This window comes from Nanorana parkeri, unplaced genomic scaffold, assembly GCF_000935625.1.
Source record: "Nanorana parkeri isolate BGI_ZX_2015 unplaced genomic scaffold, ASM93562v1 scaffold33, whole genome shotgun sequence".
NCBI classification, from domain to species: Eukaryota; Metazoa; Chordata; class Amphibia; order Anura; family Dicroglossidae; genus Nanorana; species Nanorana parkeri.
Window position 1 is genome coordinate 943,791 of NW_017306301.1, and position 23,658 is coordinate 967,448.

Consider the following 23,658-nt stretch of genomic DNA (forward strand, 5'->3'; position numbering starts at 1 on the left):
CCTCTCTGTTAGTCATCTTCCTGGCGGGATCTATATATGATTTATAACGAGCGACGCAAACCCCAAAGGTGCCACGTGCATCTGTCATGGCAGTGTGACATTTCATATAAAAACAGACAATATGATGATCACTATAAACCTGCATTGCACCAAGACCACTGCACATCCACAGATGGAATAGACCTGACATCATGGGTATGGATTATATAAGAAGGGGATTCAATTATTACCCCATGCTGCTGGCATGTTTAACACATACAATATTTTGCATCATCATATGTGCATTTCTGCCTTTTCTTTTGCCATCATGTGTAAATAACCTGTACGCACATGATGTGTATAAAATGGATGACACAACGAGGTAGTTTTCCTATAGAATAGAAGCTGTTCACTTAGCAAAATGAATGTTCACTGAGCTTAGTAAATAAGATAAAGCTACAGACATTAAATCAACCAGATAGCAGAGTGTTCATCGGGTGATGACGGGTACATCTTATTTATTTCCATTCACCTTGCAAAGTGAGAATACAGTGAGCAGCATCTACTTATTTATCTTATCAACTCCACAAGATTGTAATTAATAATAAAAAAAACAGCAGTTTATGGAACAAAAAAAGAGTTGAAGAAATGTTATTTGTGAAATGTTTATTCTACAGATAATTATGTATTTAAAGATTATTGTATTATTATATTCACAAAGCAATTTTGTAAGCTTTATATAGTGTACAAATTTTCGCGATTTGCCTCTTGCTTTTTTTTATTACAATATTTTTCAGTTTCAAGCAACCAAAAGAGCAAAATTGTAGTAAAAATGCATCAAAACGAATTAGAAATGATTGAATTATTATATTCACAAAGCAATTTTGTAACCTTTGCATACAAACTTTCACGATTTGCCTTTTGCATTTAAAAATAAATAAATTCCAGTTTCAAGCAACCAGACAATCAAAATTGTAGTAAAAGATTTATCAAAGCCACCAAAATTCCAGCCATTGGTGCTTCCAACCTTGTGCCACTCAAATGTTGATCATTTGGTCACTCAGAAACAATGGAAACAGCATTTGGTAGATTGATATGGGCCACATCTGTAGCTGAAGTAAGGTTTCCAAAATTGCCAATTGTATGGAAACAGGACGAGAGAAACTTCGACTCAATACAGTTTTCTAAAGCTAGACATGTGTGCATGAATATTGTATTGTTTTTTTTAATGTAATCTGAATAAGTCACTTTTGTTTTGTTTTTAATAAATCAAATCTGTTAGCAAAAATCAAAGGAAAGAAAATTGATCAATTTTGTTTACCTCCTTTTGTTTACCTAACAATGCTGATAAATGTGCCTTTCATATATCTAACAATTCATATTATATTGAAATAATAACTGAAATTAAAATATTCATATTGGAAAAAAATACATCTATTTTTGTAAAAAAAAAAATCAAAATCTGAGCATAGAAAAAAGTTTTAAAAAATGTTTCTTTTAATGCAAAAAAAAATTAAGAAATGCTTGTGTGTAACCTAACCTTTTTTTACTGTCTATATGACATATTTATTATTGTACGGCAATAGAATAAATGTATATATTTTACAAAAGATAATCAAATCTGTAAACAAAAATCAAGGGAAAGAAAACTGATCAGTGCTGTTAAATGCTCCTTTTGTTTACCTAACAATTGAAATCAAAAATATGATTTGAAATTAAATTGAAATTAAAAATGATAATTGAAATTAAAATATTCATATTGAGAACAAAAAAGAAACATATTTTAGTAAAAAAAAAACATTTTCAAGTTCTGAGCATGAAAAGTATAAAAAAAAAAAAAAAATGTTATGCAGAAAAATATTCAAGAAGTGCAGGAATGCTTGTGTGTAACCTAACCCTTTGACTGACTATATGACGTATTTAGTATTGTACAGCAGTACAATAAATGTATACATTTTGCAAAAGATAATCACACGATTAATACCACAAATTGCTGATCCAGGGAATATTCAATTGCCTTAGGAAATCAGGAAAATGTTTTACTTTTCCCATTGGAGAAAATTAGACCATCCTTTATAAGGATGCTGTTTGCCTTCCTGTGGATTTAGTGTTCTGTCTATCATAATAGGTATTTTATAGATTGTTTTCCTACTATACAGCCTTTCTAAAATATTAAATAAAAATGTGTCATTGAGGAAGAAATAAAAAATAAATATATGTGCAATATATCCTTTTTCTTGTGACAAATGGTTTTATATAAATATTAGAAGCCTTTCTAAAATATTGCAGAGAAAAGATATATAGATATATATATATAGATCTATATTTATAAATATAGATCTATAAATATATATATATATAGATATATATATAGATATAGATCTATATATATACACTGTATTTGTCTCTAAATCACAGATAACTGTGGCTTTCAATGGGTTGCTAAGCAACAGCCTGCAAACACACGTCCAACCATTTAAGAGAAGATCATCTGATATACTTTGCATTTGCATTCTATTGCAGAATTATAAAAATGCCAGACTGCATATTGATTGGCAATATATATATATAGATATATATATAGATATAGATCTATATATATACACTGTATTTGTCTCTAAATCACAGATAACTGTGGCTTTCAATGGGTTGCTAAGCAACAGCCTGCAAACACACGTCCAACCATTTAAGAGAAGATCATCTGATATACTTTGCATTTGCATTCTATTGCAGAATTATACAAATGCCAGACTGCATATTGATTGGCATCCTGGTTAAAGCACATGAGTGGTATTGTGCTTTGCATTAAGGCTGGTGACTCAAGGAAATGTCAAAAAAATGGGCCTTATTTTTGGCATGGCAGCGCACCAGAACATGTTACAATATGTTATGGTACACTCAAACGCATGTGTGTTGGAGTTGTGTTGTCTTGGTGCGTTGGGTACCAGTCAAACTAATCGGCACTGCAAGCACAGTGTACTGCAGTGGAAATGTAAGTTGTGGCCCCTACAGCTGGACATACACGGTTATATGTTTTTCGTTCAGCTGGCAGGCTGAATGAAAAAAAACTAGAACAGATTCCTCCATCAACGCTTTTGAGCATTGATGGATGAATCCGTGCTGTTTTTTTGGATTGGCTGCTGGCCAAGAATTTCCAACCTGCTCCTTTAATAGGTTGATCGTGGGATGCGGCTGGAAGGGTGTCGACAGTGGCATCCATGCAGGGAATTTTGTCCAGCTCATCAAAAACCAGCTGAAATTTGAAGTGTGTATATCCTACTTAAAGGAGAACTATGGGATGAATCTCATCCCCATAGTTAGAGCTGACGTGTGACATTAAACTCTCACATGTCGGCTCTATTGATCGGGAAGTGAGAGAAAACATACAGCCGCTCGCTCACTTCCCAATGCTCTCCCTGCAGAGAGTGGTGTCTGTCAGACACTGCTCCCCACAGGGATTTCCCCCTCTCCGATCCTGAAGCATTGACTGGAGGAACAGACGGAGGCGGGCACACTGGAGAGGCAGTGCCGGCTGTCAATCAGCCAGCGGGGTGGATCTCAACAGTATTGTCGGAATCCGTCCCGGCTGCGGCACTCACAGCATACAGCTGGTAATAGCTCGCTATATACTGAGTTTTGGGTATGTAGCGGCCCATATACTTTGGGTCATGGGAGGTCATTAGTATATGTCCTCCCATGACCTAAAGAGCACTTTGGGAAAAGAAAAGTTACCCCACAGTTCTCTTTTAAGGCTCAGGTGATAACAAATATGTGGCTTATTTTATGGTGTAGAAAACTGTTTATTGATATGTAAATGAAATGTAACACAACATACGATCCATTAGTATATAAAAATATACTAATAGTATAAAAATATCTAAATTATTTTAAGTAAAATTTTTGATGTGTATATATCTTTTGAAATCCTTTCCCTGTAGACTACAGAATACCTCCCAGCCATGTTACAGACATTAGAAGGGGGGAAGGTGTTCTGTATTCCTAATATTGTTAGATAATACAATCCAAAAGCGCACTCCATACAGCGTACTGACCAAAATAACAAGGGAGGGTGCTTGTTGCCTTAAGGAAAGGACCCTGCGTGGCCCAAAACTGTGACTTTCTTTGACCTATGTGGCTCTATGTAAATAAATTGACATTGATTTCTTTATCATGGAGTTCTGATGACCCTTCTTCCATTGATTCTGTATTCCTAAAACACTTCCTGTTCTAGAGTGACAACGCTCCTCCTCCAGAGATACAATACAGTTATTGAGCATTGTCACCCTAGAACAGGAAGTGTGTTACTAGCAGGATCATCAAGTAAATTGAAAAGCATAAAAGCCGTAAAAAGGAAAACAAATGCAGCCACCACATTGAAGGACTAATAAGCTGCTCTTCAGTTTAGATACACTTTAAGGCTGAACAAATTCCTGGAATTGGGAACACAGTGTGCCAAAAAAATGTCTGGAGCTTTTTTTTTTGTTTTGTTTTTCCTTTCTTCAAGATGCAGATTGAAGAACGCTAATCCAGTTGTGAATCTATTAGACTTCCTTTGCTGACCCTCTCCAGGTCACAGACACCTGAATAAATCAACTGAAATTAAACACATAATAAAAGATACTTATTGCTTTACCAACCATTGGTCCAACCCCATTAGAACAAGTTATTGTGGTGTAATTCCCTGTTATACAGGATGGCCGACGGGAATCAGAAGTTTTTAGAACAGGTAGTAAACGGTAAGTGGTGATGGGAGGAGGACGAGTTAGGTGTCTTTCCCCCCCCCCACTGAATTGCCAATACAGTCACAATGAAGCAATGGACATTACAACATCGTTTGTTTGCTTACGACAGCTTTGTGCTGAGTCTATCACAGCAACGCAGCAGCTATTTCGCTGAGAATTCAAAGTTGAAATCAATGTTGGTTGACATGGAGCCGTTCCCAGTCACAACACGGTCCTCAGGTTTGTTGAACATTTCAGAACAACCGGAAACATTATGAACAGGAAGCCACCAAGCCCCGCCCGCACTGCAAGGACGCCGGAAAACATTGCACGGGTGAGAGAGGCACTGGTTAGGACCCGGGACGGTCTGCTCGAAGACATGCAAGTGAGTTAGGGTTGAGTCGTGATTCAGTGAGAACTAAGATCACGTGCATTCGCACAGCAAAGTCTTTTTGTTGCTAGTAATCTCCCACATTGAGCGGTTGAGCAACCTGCATTTTGTATGGAGGGAATCTTAAATCTCTCTGTAAAATGGTTCTCACTGATTCCAGTTGTTCTGAAATGTTCAACCCACTTGAGGACTGTGTTGCGACTGGGAATGGCCCTGTGTCGACCAACATTGAATTCTCGACGAAATAGCCGCTGCGTTGCTGTGATAGACTGTCCACTTCGAACAAACCTGTCGTAAGCAAACAATGTTGTAATGTCCACTGCTTCATTGTGACTGAATTGGCATTCCAGTGGGGAGGAAAAGACACCTAGCTCGTCCCCCTCCCATCATCACTTACTGTGTACTACCTGTTCTAAAAATGTCCGACTCCCGTCGGTCACCCTGTATTATCTACTTAATATGTAAAAGTATTCCATTCTGATCTCTTGTCCAGGCCCAATCTGAATGTACGTTTATGTCCTGTCTAACCAATAAAAACATATTGAATGCAACTGGCTGCTGCTTTTCTGAGCATTTTTACTGTTGTCAGTGAGAACAAACGTTTTCTAGTTTCTAACAAGTGTCAATATTAATTTGTCCACCTCTACTTCATATGTAATGCTCACCATACACATTACAATCTGACCATATGATCTCTGTACAATCACCTTCATATCTACCAAAACTATATGTAATATAAGGACCTACCCTGTTCAAATCTAGTTTACAACTGATAATTAAATCTGCCAGCACAGGGTTAATTAGAGTAAACCTAATTTCCCACAGCCCCCCCCCCCTTAACATTATATATGGGGGACTAGGAAGGAAAAACCCTGAAAACAAGTAAAAAGCAATTGAAAAGGTAAACAGCAACGTTTTAAAAATGAAGCCATTGAGTCAGGCACTCCTCGGGGCGGCTTCTCTCCTCCTCACCGACATGATGACAGCGCTCCCTCGTCCGTCCGGGGTCGCAGGAGGGAGCGCTGCCTGCTGTCAGGATGGCCGAGCGGCGAGGAGATCGGAGCCGCTGTCATCCTGTCAGTTTCAGGATGACAGTGGCTCTGTGCGAGGCAGAGCGGAGGATGGGTAAATATCAATGATATTTATCGATCCTCCGTGTGAGAAGGACAGACACTGGAGCGATCGTCTGATCACTGCGGTGTTTGTAAATAACTGGGGACACATAGTGCTATGTGACCCCAGTTATGAATGAACAGATGGTGATTTACATTACAGCTGGATTTCCTCAATGGGAAATTGCACTCAGTACAGAGGCTCCTCCCCATTCAGAAACTATTGATAGTAAATATTTTACTATCAGTGTCAGTGTCTGAATGAATGGGAAGCCTCTGTACAGCCCCCCCTCACACGCATATTATTAGACATGTGCAAATACTAAAAATGTATTTCAGATGAAATGTGTATGTGTAATGCTCTGTGCGTTGTGCTGTGGCTGTATGTGTAATGTCCTGTGCGTTGTGCTGTGGCTGTATGTGTGTTGTGCTGTGTGCACGTTGTGCCCTGTGTGTGTTTGTTTGTGTTATGAAGGGCAACTGGTGGCGAGTAACTTCGAAGGCCTGGCTAGTAGCTCAGGACCTGAAATTTTGAGCCCTGATATAGGTGTTATTCCAATTTGGCTGTTGGCTGCAAAAGTGGAGATACACTTTAAAGTAGTTAAACCCAATCACTAAAAATCTCATGTAAACTGTAACATGTTCATGGGATTGAAAAAATTGGTTTTTAAACTATTTGTATGTACAACTGTAATGAGAAGAATGCCCTGTGACACTGCCATGAAGGTCCTTGTTCAGGCATTTCCTGTTACAGGGTGACAGCTGCAGGTGAACTGTGCAGTTTCGCTACACATGAGACATACTCTAGTACAGGAGTAGGCAATCTTGGCACTCCAGCTGTTGTGGAACTACAAGTCCCATGAGGCATTGCAAGACTCTGACAGCCACAGGCATGACTCCCACAGGAGAATACATGATGGGATTTGTGGTTTCACCACAGCTGGAGGGCCAAGGTTGCCTACCCCTGACATCTGCTGTGAGAAGTTTGCCCCACACAGCACAGAAAATGGAATGCTTTAGAATCACCTCAGTATTATTTTCATGCCAAATATGTTACTTTCAAGACAAAAAAGTCCCATGACTGTAAAAACTGTAAGAATAATACATGTTGAGCCTGCCAAAGGTTGAAGAAGAACTCCACAAATGCCAAACGTTAACCCGTGGAGTGGGCTACCCCCACACTGCAAGGGTTTGCTTGCTCTTCTTATTCTAGGGGCTGAAATAAAGAAGATACGCTCACCTGATCCTCGGTCCTGTGGCAGTGACTGCTCACCTCTTTCACCTCCGTTCCAGTTGTGATATGTCCCTCGGCATTCTTACGTCGAATGCAAGTGAATGGACTGTATCTGACGTGATGACATCAGCGGGGGTTTAGACTGATGGAGCTCAGAGGAGAAGAGGCTGAGGGGACCGGTCTAGCATCCAGGCAGTAATGTCAGCGTTGGCAGTTCTCCCCTGCTGAACTACAGAACACCTTCCCCAAATTTCCATGACATATGGGAGCGTTGTTCTATTTGTAATGGCATAAAACACAACATACTTTTTTCTTATTTTCAGCTTGATTTTTGGTGTGCTGGAGGTTTAGGGATGGTAAAATAAGTACACATATACAGTAAACTCCCTATTATCTGGCATTCAAGCAACCGGCACTCTCAAGCAACCAGCAAAGCCAGCCTGCTATTGACTACTTCAAATTGCAATAGCCAATAGCAGGCTCGCTATTGCACACGCCCACAGCGCAGAGGAGAGGATCTGAGAGAGAGCTTTCTCAGGTCTGCTCCTCTGCTTAATAGGCAGTGTTTCAATAGCCATCCTGCTACTGGCTATTGCAATTTGAAATAGCCAATAGCTGTCTGGCTATTGCTCCCAACTGCTTACATTCACCTGTCGGCTGCGGAAGCTAGCCGGCAGGGAAATGGGGAGGAGGGTGGTGTTTGAAAAAAGTGCCCTTCCTCATTAGTCAGTGGAAGAAGAAAAAATGTTAGTGGGAGAAAAAATATCTTTTGGTCAGTGGGAGGAAAAATGCCCATTATTAATGGTCAGCTGGGACAAATATGCCCACCATCATTGGTCACTGAGAGGAAAAAGCCCCCCTTTAACAATTAGACCCCAGATCTTCCCCAATTTAACATTAAGGGGGTTATTTACTAGAGAGCCGAAGGATCCAGATGTAGCTTCGGCTGATCCTTCGGCTCTCATCGCCACCTCTGCCCTTCAATTTCAGTCGAACTGAAGGGCTGCTGTATGGGCTATTCACAATAGCCTGTACAGCAGCCGAAGTAAACGACCAAGCGGCTCAGCTGAGCCAAAGGCATTTGCTTTGACAGATCAGTATCCCCAAATGCACTAGGGACGCTGATCTGTCATTAAACAATAACAACTGGGCGGAGCCGGCCGTGACATCACGGATGTCTCCGACCAGTTGTTATTCATTGGCCGGGACCTGTTAGAAGACTTTGGCAGGTGCCGGCCAATAGGAAGCAGTTGGGCAGAGCTGGCTGTCACTGATAGCTCCGCCCAATTGTTTTTCTTTTGCTGGCATCTTTGCCAGCTGTTTTTGTTTACTATTTTTTTTTTCATTTAACTTTTCATTTGTTTTTTAGTTTTTCTATTTTCTTACATTTTTTAAATTATTTTGCAACTTTTTGTTTTCATTTCACTCTTTTTCTATTCTGCTCCCTACCTCAGAGGTAGCGGGCAGAATAGCCGAGCATTCGGCTATTCACTTACTTCACTTACTGCCGTTCGGCCCCTATAGTTGAAAACATTTTTATAAGTTCAGCTATTTCACCTTTCAGTGCAACCAAATCAAGAAGTTTTGTCTCCACAGAAGTGCTTTCCTCTTGTACCTTGAGGGCCGGTGCACACCTGGGCGATTTATTGCGCGGTTTGAGTTGCACCATATTGCGCAAAACACAGATTCGCATTGAAGTCAATGGAGACTGCTCAACCTTTGCGGCTTGTCACGCAACCAAAATCGCTTGCCGCGCGAAAAGGTACAGGAGCTATTTTCGGGCAGTTGTTGCGCGGTTCGGGTCCCATAGACATCTCTATGCAGTGAAAAAAGCGCGACAATCGCACGATTTACAATGAACAGTCGCACGATCGAAAACGTGCAAAAACAGCTCAGCATCTGAATCGCCTAGGTGTGGACCTAGCCTGAAGTAGCGAACCACAATAGGCAGCAACTTCACGTGGCCATGAATTAAAGCATCTACCGAAAGTGCTACAAAATCAACATTCTCAAGGTCATGTTTCAGAAAGTTTGACCAAGGAGCAAATGCATTTGTGACAATTGCATCACACTGTCTGTGCACAGCAAAATTTAGGATTGAAGAACTTCCTACCGTATTTAATCCTGAAGTGCAGTCCATTGATCTGTTACTTCCGGACCATCATTTTTTATATGTTATATTGCATGTCAATAAACCTGTGGCTATTAGTTTTCCCATAACTGGTGTCTGGTGTATTTTTTAATTGTTGATATAATGACAGACCACACGAAAATAAAAGCCAATAGCGCCAGAGACGACCACTCCACTGGAAATGTATGCACGCAGGAGTTCTACAGATAGCTGCCCCACATCAGTCAGGGAAACTGTAGTATCTGATGAAACATAAACAAAAACAGGGGGCGCCTTGCCTAGTGTAGATGATTTGTATTGAGCAATAGCAAAAGATAGAATGATATTCAAAAAAGAGCAGATGACAGTAAGCCTTCAAAGTCAGAAGTTGGTCGTCAGTCTTAACAAAATAAAACATAGCATGTTAGAGCTGCAAACAGATGACCGATTCTGTGTAGCAGCACACTATGCCTGGGTTAACGCGTTTCTGGGGCCACGCCCCTTCCTCAGATCCTAACCTTAACAGCCAATCAGTAAACCCTCTAGCTGACAGGTGGATCATGACTAGTAATCATTAAGGATGGGCTTGGGCGTGTTCACAGCTCTACGTGTCAAACCCGCCAGGAAGCTGACAGCGCGCAGCGCCAATCACAGGCACTGAGACATTTCCCGCTCTCTGCAGCTGCGGGCCGGGAAAATGTCTCAGTACCTGTGATTGGCGCTGCGCGCTGTCAGCTTCCTGGCGGGCTCGGCACGTGGAGTTGCGAACACACCCGAGCCCATCCTTAGTAGTCATAAGCCCCACCAATTTGTGGCGTGTACAAATCTCTCAGTTGGCGTAGGAACGAACGGTCCTCGGATCGCCTCGCCCACTGGAAGTCACGGACCCCTTTGCCCACTCAGGGAGACAGAGTGATGTCACAGGCGATGACACTGACAAATGAAAATGAAGGGAGGAGGAGGTTTTTGACCCTCGATAGCCATGATAACTATCACAGACAATGAATACACATTGTTCAATAGATAGTATGTACAATGACTAAGAAAACAACAACATATATATATTACTGACATATTAGATGAATATAAGGGTATTGAATAAATGGATCGCTTAAATCTCATGATTTTAAAAATATAAATACAAATAGATAAAAATAGAAAAAAAAAAATACACATAATCGAATCCTCCAAATTAAAGAGAGCAATAATTTGTCAATGGGGTGCATGATTAGAGGAATACAATAAAATGACAAATGATAATGACAAATCAACCTGTGAGATTTGGGATATTGTGAAATAAACATGAATGCTCCAGCTGCATGCAAATATTTACAGCATTGCCTCAATGTTGGCCCAAACATTCCCGCCAAAATGCAGGAGTTTAAAGCAAGCTAACCTTTCATAAGCACATTTGGATCCATCAGTGTTTCTATTATTCTGACCAAGCCATCAATCTTAATGAAAGACACGCCTGTGCTCATAGGAGGAAATCTTAACAACCTGCACTTTAGAAACAATGCTAAGAAACTTTGCCTTAAGTCATAACTAGCTGCGGGCTGGGCCGCGGGGCAATTGCCACCCAGGCCGCCCTAACTTATATTTAAAATGGCTGCTGCCTCTGTGAGGAAGGGCAAGGAAGCGCTGGCCCTGACAGAATGCAATACAGTTTTAAATGGAAGGAGTGTGATTGGTATCAGCAATCACACACCTGTCATGCTCAGCCAGCCTGTAAATGCTGGAATCATGAGATCCCAGCATCTACAGGGCTATTACTGAGTGTCTCTGTATAGAGGCATTCAGTAATAGCAGTAGCTGGCTGTGCAGGCCTTATAATGGCTGTGATAACCTTTCACGTTCATTATAAGCCCTGAGTGACAGCCGATCCCAGTGCACGCTGGGATCAACTGTCACTGGGCTATTACTGGGGGCCCCTAAACTGGGACATCCAGTAATAACCACAGATCAGGTAGTGATTATGAAGAAAGAGGGGAGAAGGCAGAATTTACCATCGCCTGGGTTGTCCAAACTGTCCGTGTGAGCTCTGTGCCTCTCTGAGCTCATTCTTCCCTCTCCCATGCAGAAGGGATACAGCGTGAACCCGTTACTATTTAAACTGGCGCGTGCTGTATTCAGCTTCTGACAGCGGGAGCTACGCTAAATGCGCAGATGGCTTCCCTGCTAAGCTAATAGCGTATTTTCTCAGAAGCTGCATAAATAGTAACCAGCACACGCTGTATGCAGCTTCTGACAGCATGGGAGACAGGAGGCTGCGCTTGTCGGTGGATCTAGGGATCAGGTGAGTATAAAAAAAAATGTTTTCCATTATTTTATGTTCCCGGGAACATAATTTGTCCGGGGATGGTCTCCTCAATCTGGGGACTGTCACTGGAAATCAGGGACGAATGGTCTCCCTAACATACAGGAATACCCTTCCCCCTCTTCTTCCTACCCTGTGTCAGGAACCATAGCACCTCCAGGTGGCGCTGGAACTAGGTCCTGGGGTTCCTATGCTCACCTGCAGGTGTTTCGCACGTTTTGTAGCGCGTTCTACGCTCGACGAACGCTCTACACAACAATCAAAAATATAAATCCCATTGTATTTAATGGTCTCGTTCCCACCTTGGCGTATTTCCGCCCGTCCCTAACGCGCTACAAAACGGCCCACGCCTGAAAAGGTACAGGTACTACTTTGGGCCGTTTTGTTGCGTGTTTCCATTGGGATGCAGCCAAGTAGCCTTCGGAAACACGCGACGGTCACGCGACTTTTTTACCGCGAATCGCGGTAAAAAAAACGTGCGACGGTCTCGCATATGCAATACGCCTAGGTGTGAACGAGACCTTAATCCTCTTCAAGTAGCAGACTTTCTAGCTGTTTAATTTTGTTAGCCAGGCTTCTATAATTTGTAAACATACTTTTAAATGTTTTACTAACCTTTTGTATTTTATTATTGCTCACTATTGGACTACAAATAGCATCATAGCCAGACTTCCTGCATTGGATTTGGTTAATGTAGTTGCCCTGTTTTGAGTTCTCTTCCCCTTTTATACCCACCTTTATCCTCTGTGCCTCCAACTGGCTTACTGGACGGTATACAGTAGTCATGAACCCAAACCTCTTCTTCTTACATCAGTTCCTCAGCTCCCACTGCCTCTGGTTTGCTCATGGTTTCATTCAGCATTCCTGACAATACTACTTTGGAGGTCCTTTTCTTTAGCTTGGTACCTAAATCCCTGATATCTTTTTGTAAGCATGCCCTTGTCATTAGCATCAATGTGAACTGTGACAGCTGGACCCTCCCTAGCCCCACCCAACAATTTGTCCATCCGATCCACAATGTGTCAAACCAGAATGCCCAGTAAACAGCACACTGTTCAGCAATCACTGTTTGTGTTGCAGATTGCCCTGTCTGCTTTTCTAATAATGGAGACTCCTACGAAAAAAATCTGTATATCTTTACCTGAACACCTGCTCCCATGGTAGCTAGAGCTCCAGCAATGTTACCCCTGAACTGATATCCCCACCATCATGCCAATACGAATCATGCAGTCTTTATGCCAGCTATGACATAGTGATCACATGCAGACTGGAGCTTTCTTTAGGAATATAAAAGCCTCCATCCTGCAGATGAACACTGCTGCCATCAGATTGCAATGGCATCTGCAGCTCATTTGTTTAATACTTGTAATTGTCAGATACAATTACAGTATTAAACAAAATAACAAAGCAATAGAAATGTAAAAAAATATGTTTGCTCATTTGCCAGCCTATAGTAAAAAAAACAGGGTTTTTTAAAATTATTAAAACAGTGTACCAAAAAGCCTTATCTATTCTTAAAAAAATCTAAAAATAATGTAGGTATGCAAATTATTAGGTAATCAACACATGCTGCTAAATCTGACCTGGGTATTGATGCCTCAAAGGCCTCAGACTTCAGTGGCCCTATTGCGGATTAAAAGCACCTCCTTATTTATGGTAATAGTGACTGTAGCTCCACCCCTGTCTGAAGCCCAATATATGGGTGTGTTCCTGTGGGGGGAGGTGCAGCCCACACAGAGCCTCTGCCCCCTACATAAGCTGATTATTCATTTACTATTATTAATTAACATTCAACGCTGCAGGACTGAGTGATACAGCTGCCAGGTGCTAGTGAACATACAGGGTACCACCAGCTCGGTCACATAGCCCTGCAGCACTGATCGTTGATTCTCAAGAGTAAAAGATAATTTAGCATTGTAGGACGGTGTGTCTATCTGTGGCTGCTTCTTGTAAATGTACAAAGCCCCAGCAGATAGATCACACAGCCCTGCAGCACAGAATGATGTTTTACTATTACGAAAGAAGATGCACGCTGTCCGAGCCGATGCTTTGTATGACACAGCCCCACAGTGCTGCCTGTTCATTCATTCCACAGATGGACACAGCCTGCAGGCTATGTGATCTGTTGTGAATGGCAGCACTGGTCTCCAGGACAGAGGTGGGTAAATAGCTCAACCATGCTGCTTAACAACAGCAGGATGGTTTTAAAGGGGATGAAGTGATACATGTGCTTGGTCCCTTTTGGGTAACAAAGAACAATTATTCTTAACCCTTGCAGTGGGGTACTAAGTGCTTGTTTTTGTCTAGCGTCCCAAATAAGATATACACACCTGAACCATGGTTGCTAGACCAGTCCCTTCAGCCGGTCTCCTCCTCCGCTCCAGCAATGAAATTTCCCTTTGCATCCTCACATCCAATACACTGTATAGGACATGATGACTCACAGGCCAGGTCAGTGCAACATTTTTATTTTTGTCCCTAGAGGAAAATGAACATGTAACTCTTGCAGTGCAGGGGTAGCCCCACTGCAAGGGTTAAGAAAAAATAATAGTTGAAAACATTTTCATGAGAGTTCATTTTTTTAAGTGTATGTAAACCATAACAATGAAGATCTCATTTTTGCTGCTTTTTGGTCTGGTAAACATACCATTGAAAGTGTTTTGTTATATCTGTTCAGTAAGTGCAAAAAATACCTATGCATTTTGCCCTAAAGCTTGTGAATGTCCTGTGCTCACATGCTGCTGCAGAAGGTTTTCTGAGTCCTGTGATTCTGTTTGCACAGGGAATAGGTGGGATCTGCAGCTAACTATTTCTAATCACACGGACAAAGAAGCACAGCTCACTCTTCATACACTTCTTCGGCACTTTACCTAGTGCCCAGATAGTCTCTCTCCCAGAGTTGGTACAGCCAAAATACAATTGCTAACACACCGAATTTTCCAAAAGTATCATTTATTCCACTTGCATCTGTACAATAAACAACCTCTATTTCCAATCCAGATGAAACTGGCTCTATGGACGTTGTGTGCACCACATAGGATGCAAAAGCAGAAACATACACACCCTGTAACCCAACCCGGAAGGTGTCTCAGTGGGTATGTCGGAACCTGGGTGCCTTTTAATGAAAATTCACTGGCAAAGTGGGGAGGGGATGAAATGAAAAAGCAGTTTTCCACCAACCACCAAATGCATAAGCATATGGCAAAGAAAAAGTTAAGGCTAGCACTTGACCTTAACCCCTAGCTCCTGTGCCTAAGACTAACTTAACCCCTAAATCAACCCAGAACACTAGACCAAACCTAATTCTGTATCACCTGCACTGGAAGGTTCTACTCTAAATCCTCCCACTTTAAGTGACAGCTCTGTTTTGATAGATAACGATGCTGTCAGTTAGCAGTGTGAACACTACACCAAAGCTTCATGTAACCGCTGTAATTAAATGGATCCCAATTCTTTCCACATCATGCACCCCTGAAAAGTAGGTCTGGATAGGTCCCTATTGCAGTCAGGATGACTGAAAAGCCTATAGCTTTCTTTTAAACATACTAGAATCACAGATAGGAAAGTATTTCATTTTCTAAAACGTCAAAATAACGTAAAATAGAGTGAAATTAAAAAAAAGGCATCAATTAGTGTACAAATTAATAAATACAGAAGATGATAAAAAGCTAAGCCCGTACTAAAACAAGTCAAAGCAGATATACGTATTTATCAGGATATGTCACATATCTACAAGCACTTCCATAATGGATTTCAGAGGTCTGTATACTTTTAACCTTCAGGATTCCTCACATGAAATGACATGACATTTTTGTGAACAAATGAGGCCAATGACAACGTATAAGTATAATTATTGATCTCTCAGTAGACAGAAAAAAAAAGTGCCGCTAATAAACCCAATTTTCCAAGGTGTCAGTGATCTAAAGATTTTCAGTGAAATGTATTGAAATTGAATGTGCGGCAGTAAACTCTTTTATTTTCAGACTGTGGTCTTACAAAGGGACTTTATACTTCAGCGTCTGCATCAATTTCTAAAAACAGCAGATACAAATCGGCTCTGTTCCAGGCAATGCGCACTTATTTTAATTTAATTTTAATAACACTAAGGCTAGTCACATCTGTTGCAGTCTTCTTACAAAATAGTGTTCTAATGTTTTTACTTAATTGTGCAATAATCGTAGCTGTCAACAAATAAACAAAATACACAATGTGATTGTATATTGAAGACTGTCCACATTCTGAACATAACAATCTTTCTTAAGCTCAAGGGAGGATATCATATAGAACTTTATAACAAAAAACATGCGTGCACTCATGCATATACATACAAAAAAACTGCTTTAACATGCATTGCCATAACGCATTCCAACACACCCTCTCTGTGTGCGGCATGTTGCAGTGCCATTCACTTTAAATGGCACCCCAATGCACTGTACAGTAGAATACAACATATGAAGCAGAGCACAACATACATTGCGGTGAGATACATTTTGAAAAATGGTCATGCACATTTTTTCATTGGTTAGGGTGTGTTGGCAGCCCATTTACAATAAATGGTGTGCTTTAAAGCAACACACACCAGGGGTGTAGCTAGCACCAGGCACCCAGGCCATGTGCCTCACAACTTCTGCCAGGTGCCCTAGGGTTCCAATGCTGTGCCTGCCCTCCATGCTACTGGTCGATAGAATTCATATCTGAGGTAAACTTTCACATAGGCTTCTCCTCTGCTCTGACATGTCACATGACACAAGTTGAGGGGCAGCCTGGGAGTCAACCCTTTGCGCACCATGCTGCATCTGGGATCTCTTAAATTCAAGGAGGGGGGAATTTTTCTAATGTGCTGAGAACCATAATAGCATGGGGTGGGGAGGGATACAGACCTGGAGAGATTTAGGGGAGGGGAAAGATTTGTGCAGGGAAGGGGTATTTCAGCATATGGGGAAGATTTGTACTAGGAGGAGCAGAGAATTTTAGCATTATTGTTTGGGGAGAATTTTGGCTTGCAAGTTGATTTGGCTGGCATGATGAGCATGCAGATTAATACTGGATTTTTTTCTGGAGGAGAGGGGATTTTTGCGGAGAGGGGAAAAGTGCGAGAGAGTATTGCTTGTGGGGAGGATTTTGCACTCATCTGACCTCTGCACTGTGCATTATACATCCCTGCCCCTTACACACTCCTGCACTTTGTGCATTAAATACTACCAGCCCTTGCGCCCTGTGTGTTACATACCACTGACCCCTGCGATTTGTGCATTACATGCCACTTACCCCTGCACTCACCCTTAACCCTTGCACTCTTATGTTACACAATCTGAGCTCTTGTACTCTTACAATCCTAACCACTTCACTTTGTGCAGGCACATCCATGACCCCTGCCCCCTTTGCATGACACACACCTGCCCCCCCCTGCACTCTGTGCGTTATACACTCCTGATCCCTGCACACAGTATGATATCCACACCTGAACCCTGCACCCTGTACATTACACACTGTGACCCATCCATTTTGTGTATTGCATGCTTCTGACTTCCGAAGTCAAAATAAAATTCACAGATAAAAATAATAGGATGCAACCCATTATTTTGTTTCACAACCTCTAGAAGTAATCACTGGTAGCGATTCGGTAGCTGTTAATTAGACCTTAGCACTGGTCAACAGGTAGTATGGTGCACTATACTTGAGCAAACTGCTACAGCTGTCTCAGGTTTGAAAGGTATCGTTTCCAGACTACATGTCCATAGATGTTTGATAGGATTGAGGTCGGGGCTCATAGAAAGCCACTTCAGTATAGTGCAATATATTGTTCTAAGCTATTATTAGGTGATTTCTAGCTGTGCGTTTTGGATCATTATCCTGTTGGAGGACCAAAAACCTGCGACTAAAACAAAGCCTTCTAATACAGTACTTGGCTATACTTTTCGTTGCAGAATTCTTTTAGATTTAGCATACATTCAAGGCACCCTGTGCCAGATGCAGCAAAGCGGCCCCAAAATATAACTGAGCCTCCATGTTTCACAGTAGGTATGGTTTTGTTTTTTTTCTCTGAAAGCTTCATTTTTTTTTGGTCTGTAAGCATAGAACTGATGTGACTGTCCAAAGGGCTTTCTCCCAGTAGCAATGTGGCTTGTCAATATGCAAATTCCAGTCTAGCTTTTTATGTTTTTCTTTCAACAGTGGAGTCCTCCTGGGTCTCCTTCCTTTGAGCCCACTGTTGCTCAAAAAGTGATCGATTTTGCGATGAAACATTTATGTTACCTTGACCTTGGAGTTTAGCATGTATCACTTTGGAAGCCTCTACCTTTGACATGCAGGTGGATATTTTTTTCTGATCTCAGACAACTCTCTTTTTTGCTTTCGCTGGTCAATGCAAATATTTATCACTTTTTCATAATTGTTTTGCTCTACTCTGAAACATATCAAAGGCATGCAGATATACATGACACCATTACTTTCAGGGCTGTTTCACACCATAACTGCGTGCGTCTTTTCAGCTGCAGTGCAATGCATTTCGCCACATTTTTACTGCAATTTTTATGCCTTTTATCTTAAAATGGGCTTTCGAGTGTAATCCAGTGCGTTCCAGTGCATTTCCATACTTTTTGATGCATTTCGATGCCTTCCGTTGCGATCAGGTGTAGCTAAAATGGGAAAAGCAGTATTTTTTCTGACTGCATCGGAATGGACTGCACTGGTGTGAACATAGCACCAAAAGACCCATTGGAAAGCACTGTGACACGATTTTGATGTAGCTGCCAAACTGAACAGAATGCATCACAACTGCATCTGGTGTAAACTAGCCCTTAATGTCATCACTTTTCAGGAGGAATAATGCATTGTTTTATTGAGCTGTAAGGATAACAACACATTTGCCCACATTTGTATAGAAAGGAGTGCTGATACCCAATGTCCTGCTGCACATAGGCTGATGAATATAATTTTCATCTTCTCCAAAATATTAATCAGCACTAACTAAGTGCTAAGGAAAGAACACAACAGTGCAAGGTACAGAAGTGCTTCGTGCAAAAATCCTCCATACTAACAATGTCAACCAAATCAACTAATAATATGGTAGTGTACATTCTCACTGTGCTATACCTCTAATCGCCAAATATTCCTCCATACCATCCAAGCATACATACTTGTAATGTCTAAGTGTAGCAAACATCTATTGTTCTTTATGATTGCAGTCTAACATTTGTGATTAGCTTGCCAGACCAAAAAAACACCTGGATTCTGGATTCATAAGATCAAAATGATTTCAGCGTTAAGTTCCATTTTCTTATTATTCCTAAGCACTGTATAAAGAAGAGTCTAAGTCTATGCCCACTGTCATGAGCTGAAGAAAACACAGCCAAGCTTCAGCATTGACAGTCCTGCTCAGATTTGTATTCTTATTTTTGTCTAGGGGATCGGTTGTTTAGTAAACAAATCCACAACTCCGTGACCCCATTATTGGCAGGTGATTGCTAAGGATTTACAGTGGTGAACTGGTCACATATATATAGTACAAATGCCAGCTACTTATTAATTAGTGAGCAATGACAATTTGTTTAGGTCGGTGCCTCCAGCAAGATGACTGTTCATTCATGTCATTCTGCATAGCTAGTACTTCTTTTGGAGAAAACAGCAACATATTCGGGTCATAGATTTTAGCGGGTACTTGCATATGCAGCCATGATATAACCACCCTCGGACTGAATTGTGTTCTGAGAGCTCTGTAAACATGTACGCTTGGCTCTGTGTACTCTGTATGCTGGGAGTAAAAAATGCTCCATCAGATCCCTTGTCACCTATCACATTACTTGTTTCCCATAAAAACCAAGCACTGTTGTCTCTAGGCACCTATAGAGATAGGGCTGTCACCTGAACCAGAGGTTAACAGTCAGACTGTGAGAATTTTATCCCAGTGCAGTCATTACCTTTATAAAGTAAGGAAAGCAAAACTGTGAAGTGCAGTAACTACAGTAACCAAAAGGAATTTCCCAAACAAATTAATTTGTTTCATTTAACTGCCTTCCGTAAATGTAATTCTGAATGGTCCCTATAGGTTACTGAACTTTATACATCATTAATGCTCTTCCCACTGCTCTGCTGAATAAGACTGGCTGATTCCAAAGATATGCGCTCTAATGGTGTAACTATTTACAGCACTTTGTACTCTATATTATTGTATTATGCTATCCACAAAGCCATTGATTTTTTTTATTGGATTTTACTGCGGTCCCATGAGATATTCATTCAGATGTAGGATTCCTTTTTTCAACTGGCCACACATGGTTTTCTATGATTTCTTACATTTTGTTGTATTTATCACAATGACCGAAAAACAATTGATGTGGAAACTAGTCATTTAACAGTTTAAATAGGAGAGCCCTAGTCATTTACTGATATCCCTTGCTATTAACTATACAGTGCATTCCGTAGCCCAACCTACCAGAGTAATATTCGTGTGAGACCATAAATATGTTCCACCAACAGAACCTGCTTTAGTGAATGCTATAGGTAAATATTTGAAGCCCCCAGATTTGTACGAAACATGCAGGCTTATAACAGAAGACAGAAGAAAAATGAAAAGGTCTGCAAAAACCCATAGCAAACCAAAATTCACCTTTCATTGGTTTACAGAAGTGGAAATAATGAAAGACAGTTGTGGATTTGAAGCGTTTTGAACATTCCCCTTTTCTACAAGCAAAAGCACCACATTATTTTTTACAGCCACTAGATCATTTTTAAGACAGAACTGCAGCATATCTGCAACATAATATATAGTTAGAAATAGCACTGCCTGGAATATCCTTGCTGAAGTGACAAGTGCATTGTTAAGTGTGATCTGGTTATATAAGTAGAACATGCTCTAGAAATCAGTACAGTAATGCCCAGCCACTAGATCATTTTTAAGACAGAACTGCAGCATATCTGCAACATAATATATAGTTAGAAATAGCACTGCCTGGAATATCCTTGCTGAAGTGACAAGTGCATTGTTAAGTGTGATCTGGTTATATAAGTAGAACATGCTCTAGAAATCAGTACAGTAATGCCCAATGTGTCCTGGTAACAGTGAACATCGATGCTCAGTATATTTATGTCTACTGATTTAGCAGAAGAATAATTACAACAAAATTTGCAATTAATTTTTTGAATTGAGCCCTTGGTCTGTTCTTTTAGCAAAGTGCATAGTAGAGCAGTGTGTATTCCCCTACCCTGAGATCTCTATTAATCAGCAGCACGACATCATGGTTCTCTGTATCTAAATTTATCAAGTCTGTGCGCTTATTTAATCAGCTATGACAACACTCCAGTCACTCTAGCATACCAGTATAAAGAACTTTGCCAGACATTACACCGCATCAAAGACACAATTCTGCTTTCTAGCGTACTGAGGAAATGCTGACTTTGTTAACGCCACAGTGTTTAACATTTTAAGCCTTTGCATTAAATATTTGTAAATATGAATGTGTTCCATTGGTTGGGAAGACGGTGCTTACTGTTGCAGGATTATACAAAATATAGAAAAGCTTCTATTCTGAAGAATGTCAGAGAGGCTCAGTTTCTTGCAGTTAAACCCCTCTATTCCAGGAATGCCATGCAGAAACAAGTTGGCGCCATACTGCTCTTCTGGGCATTAGTAGATTGTCCGTTTACAATAATGGTGGCACTTGTTTGTTTTGTATGATTGCAAATATATGAGTGCTTGCCTCACTACCCATCTGGTCAGGGCATAGTAAGCCCTTATGTAAGGCATGAATGGTATTAATGACATGCCCTGTTTATGTACAGTCCCCTCAAAGGAAATGTTCAGTTTTAATTATTAAAACACAGCAACCCATGGAAACTACGCTCCAATTCAGTCAGTTCATTTAGACAATTATTCCTGATCAGTTGCACTTACTGCACTTTGCAGTATGTTTTATTAAATAGGTCTATTTGAATATTGGCATACTAAGCATACTGCTGACTGCTATTGAAAACTACGGCTCAGTCATGGTCTATTTGGAACGCAAGCTTAAACAAAAGCTTATATCTCTATAATCTATAGTATGTAGCATATTTTTATTTGCAGTAAATTTACTATACGTATTGCACCAAGAGAGTGATAGCCCAGCAGGAACCACACATATTCTAGACCATGACAGTGAGCAAATCCTTCCCAGGTCTTAATGCTTAAAGAACTGAACTATGTGTCGTATACATTTATATATAAACACACACACAGCCCACAGAAATGTGTATACTTCTCAAAATATCATCACATTCCTTTATTTAAACGATTTGATCTTCTCTTATAGCCAATCACCCATAAGTATTAATCGTTTTAACAAAATGAAAAATTGATTTCCTATGCATATTGCACATTAGTGACAGCTACAGGTTAACAAATTGATTCTGCCTTTAAATCATGTTGCAATGCACCCAGCTGAACACAAGTTGAATGCAGTACCACAAGCTATAGTCAAAAGCTGAGTGCAGGTCCAGAGAGAGTTGTAATGTGGAGTCAGATCAGTAATGGGGCAATGTGGAATCAGTCCAGTGATGGTAGTAATATGGGTCAACACAGTGATGGGGACAATGTAGACTCAAGTTAAGGGGGGCAATGTGGAATCAGTCCAGTGATGGTTGCAATATGAGGTCAATATAGTGACAGGGGCAATGTACAGTCTGTCCAGCCGTGTGGGAAATGTAGAATCAGTCCAATGTTGGTTGCATAATTGATCAATCCAGTGACAGGGGCAATGCAGAGTCAGTCCAGTGATGGGGCAATGTGGAATCAGTCCAGTGATAGGGGCAATGTGGAATCAGTCCAGTGATGGGGACAATGCAGAGTCAAGTGATGAAATGTGGAATCAGTCTAGTGATTGCTGCAATGTGAAGCCAGTCCAGCGATGGGAGCAATGTGGAGTAAGTCCAGTAATGGGGCAATGAGGGATCAGTCCACTGATGCGACAATGTGAGTGAGTCCAGTGATGGGGGGGTGTCCATTAATGGGGACACTACAGAGCCAATAGAGGAAATATGGAATTAGTCCAGTGATGGTTGCAATGTGGGGTCAATCGACTGATGGGGGCAATTTGTAGTCAGTCCAGTGATGGAGACAATATCCAGCCCAGTGATGGGAGCAAAGTGGAATCAGTCCGATGAAAGGCATTCAGTGATGGGGCAATGTGGAATCAGTTCAGTGATGGTGACAATGTAACGCTAGTCAAGTGATTGGTGCAATGTGGTACCCCAGGAGTGTGGGGTGCAATGTGGAATCCTCAGTGCGGTGATGGGTACAATATGGGCTGAGTGCAGTGACTGGTGCAATGTGCAGGCAGTGGCACCCATGAAGTACACAGTCCTGTACCTGGATGCAGATGAATAGGAGCTCCGCGCTGCAGCCTCCGTGTCGCCTGGTGGGACATGTCTGCACAGGTACGCCTCCGCTATCACTTGCTGAAGATCCCGGGGGGAAGCTCCCGGTGCTGCTGTTAGTCCCCGGTGTCCACCGTGGTCCCCGTTGAGCAGGAGGCTCTGTGGTGTCTGCCGTATCCCAGCCTGAACCTGCTATGACGGTGCTGCTGTAGGATGTAGCGGAGTCCCTGTGTGTGACCTGCAGATCGGACTAGGCTGTGTATGTGTCTGCAGCGGGGAGCACCGCCGATTCACATCACTGGAGAGAGAGGGGGGGGGGGGGGGGAGATGGAGAGGGAGAGGAGGGGGATCAGCACTGATACAGGAGAGATGACAGGAGAGGAGGCGATCATACAATAGGAAAGGGGAAGAAAGAGAGAAGAGTGATAAACAGAGGGGCAGA

General features: G+C 41.4%; 1 protein-coding gene across 2 annotated transcripts in view; it reads right to left on the minus strand.

The window, feature by feature from the left end:
* Nucleotides 1-23,344, minus strand: part of PDE1B (phosphodiesterase 1B) — a 258,702-nt gene extending 235,358 nt beyond the window's left edge. For both annotated transcript variants that reach the window (XM_018568960.1, XM_018568967.1), the window contains exon 1: nt 23,209-23,344. In XM_018568960.1, the coding sequence (XP_018424462.1) occupies nt 23,209-23,266 (58 nt within the window). In that variant the 5' untranslated portion in view covers nt 23,267-23,344. The remainder of the gene's footprint in view (nt 1-23,208) is intronic.
* Nucleotides 23,345-23,658: the final 314 nt, after the last annotated feature.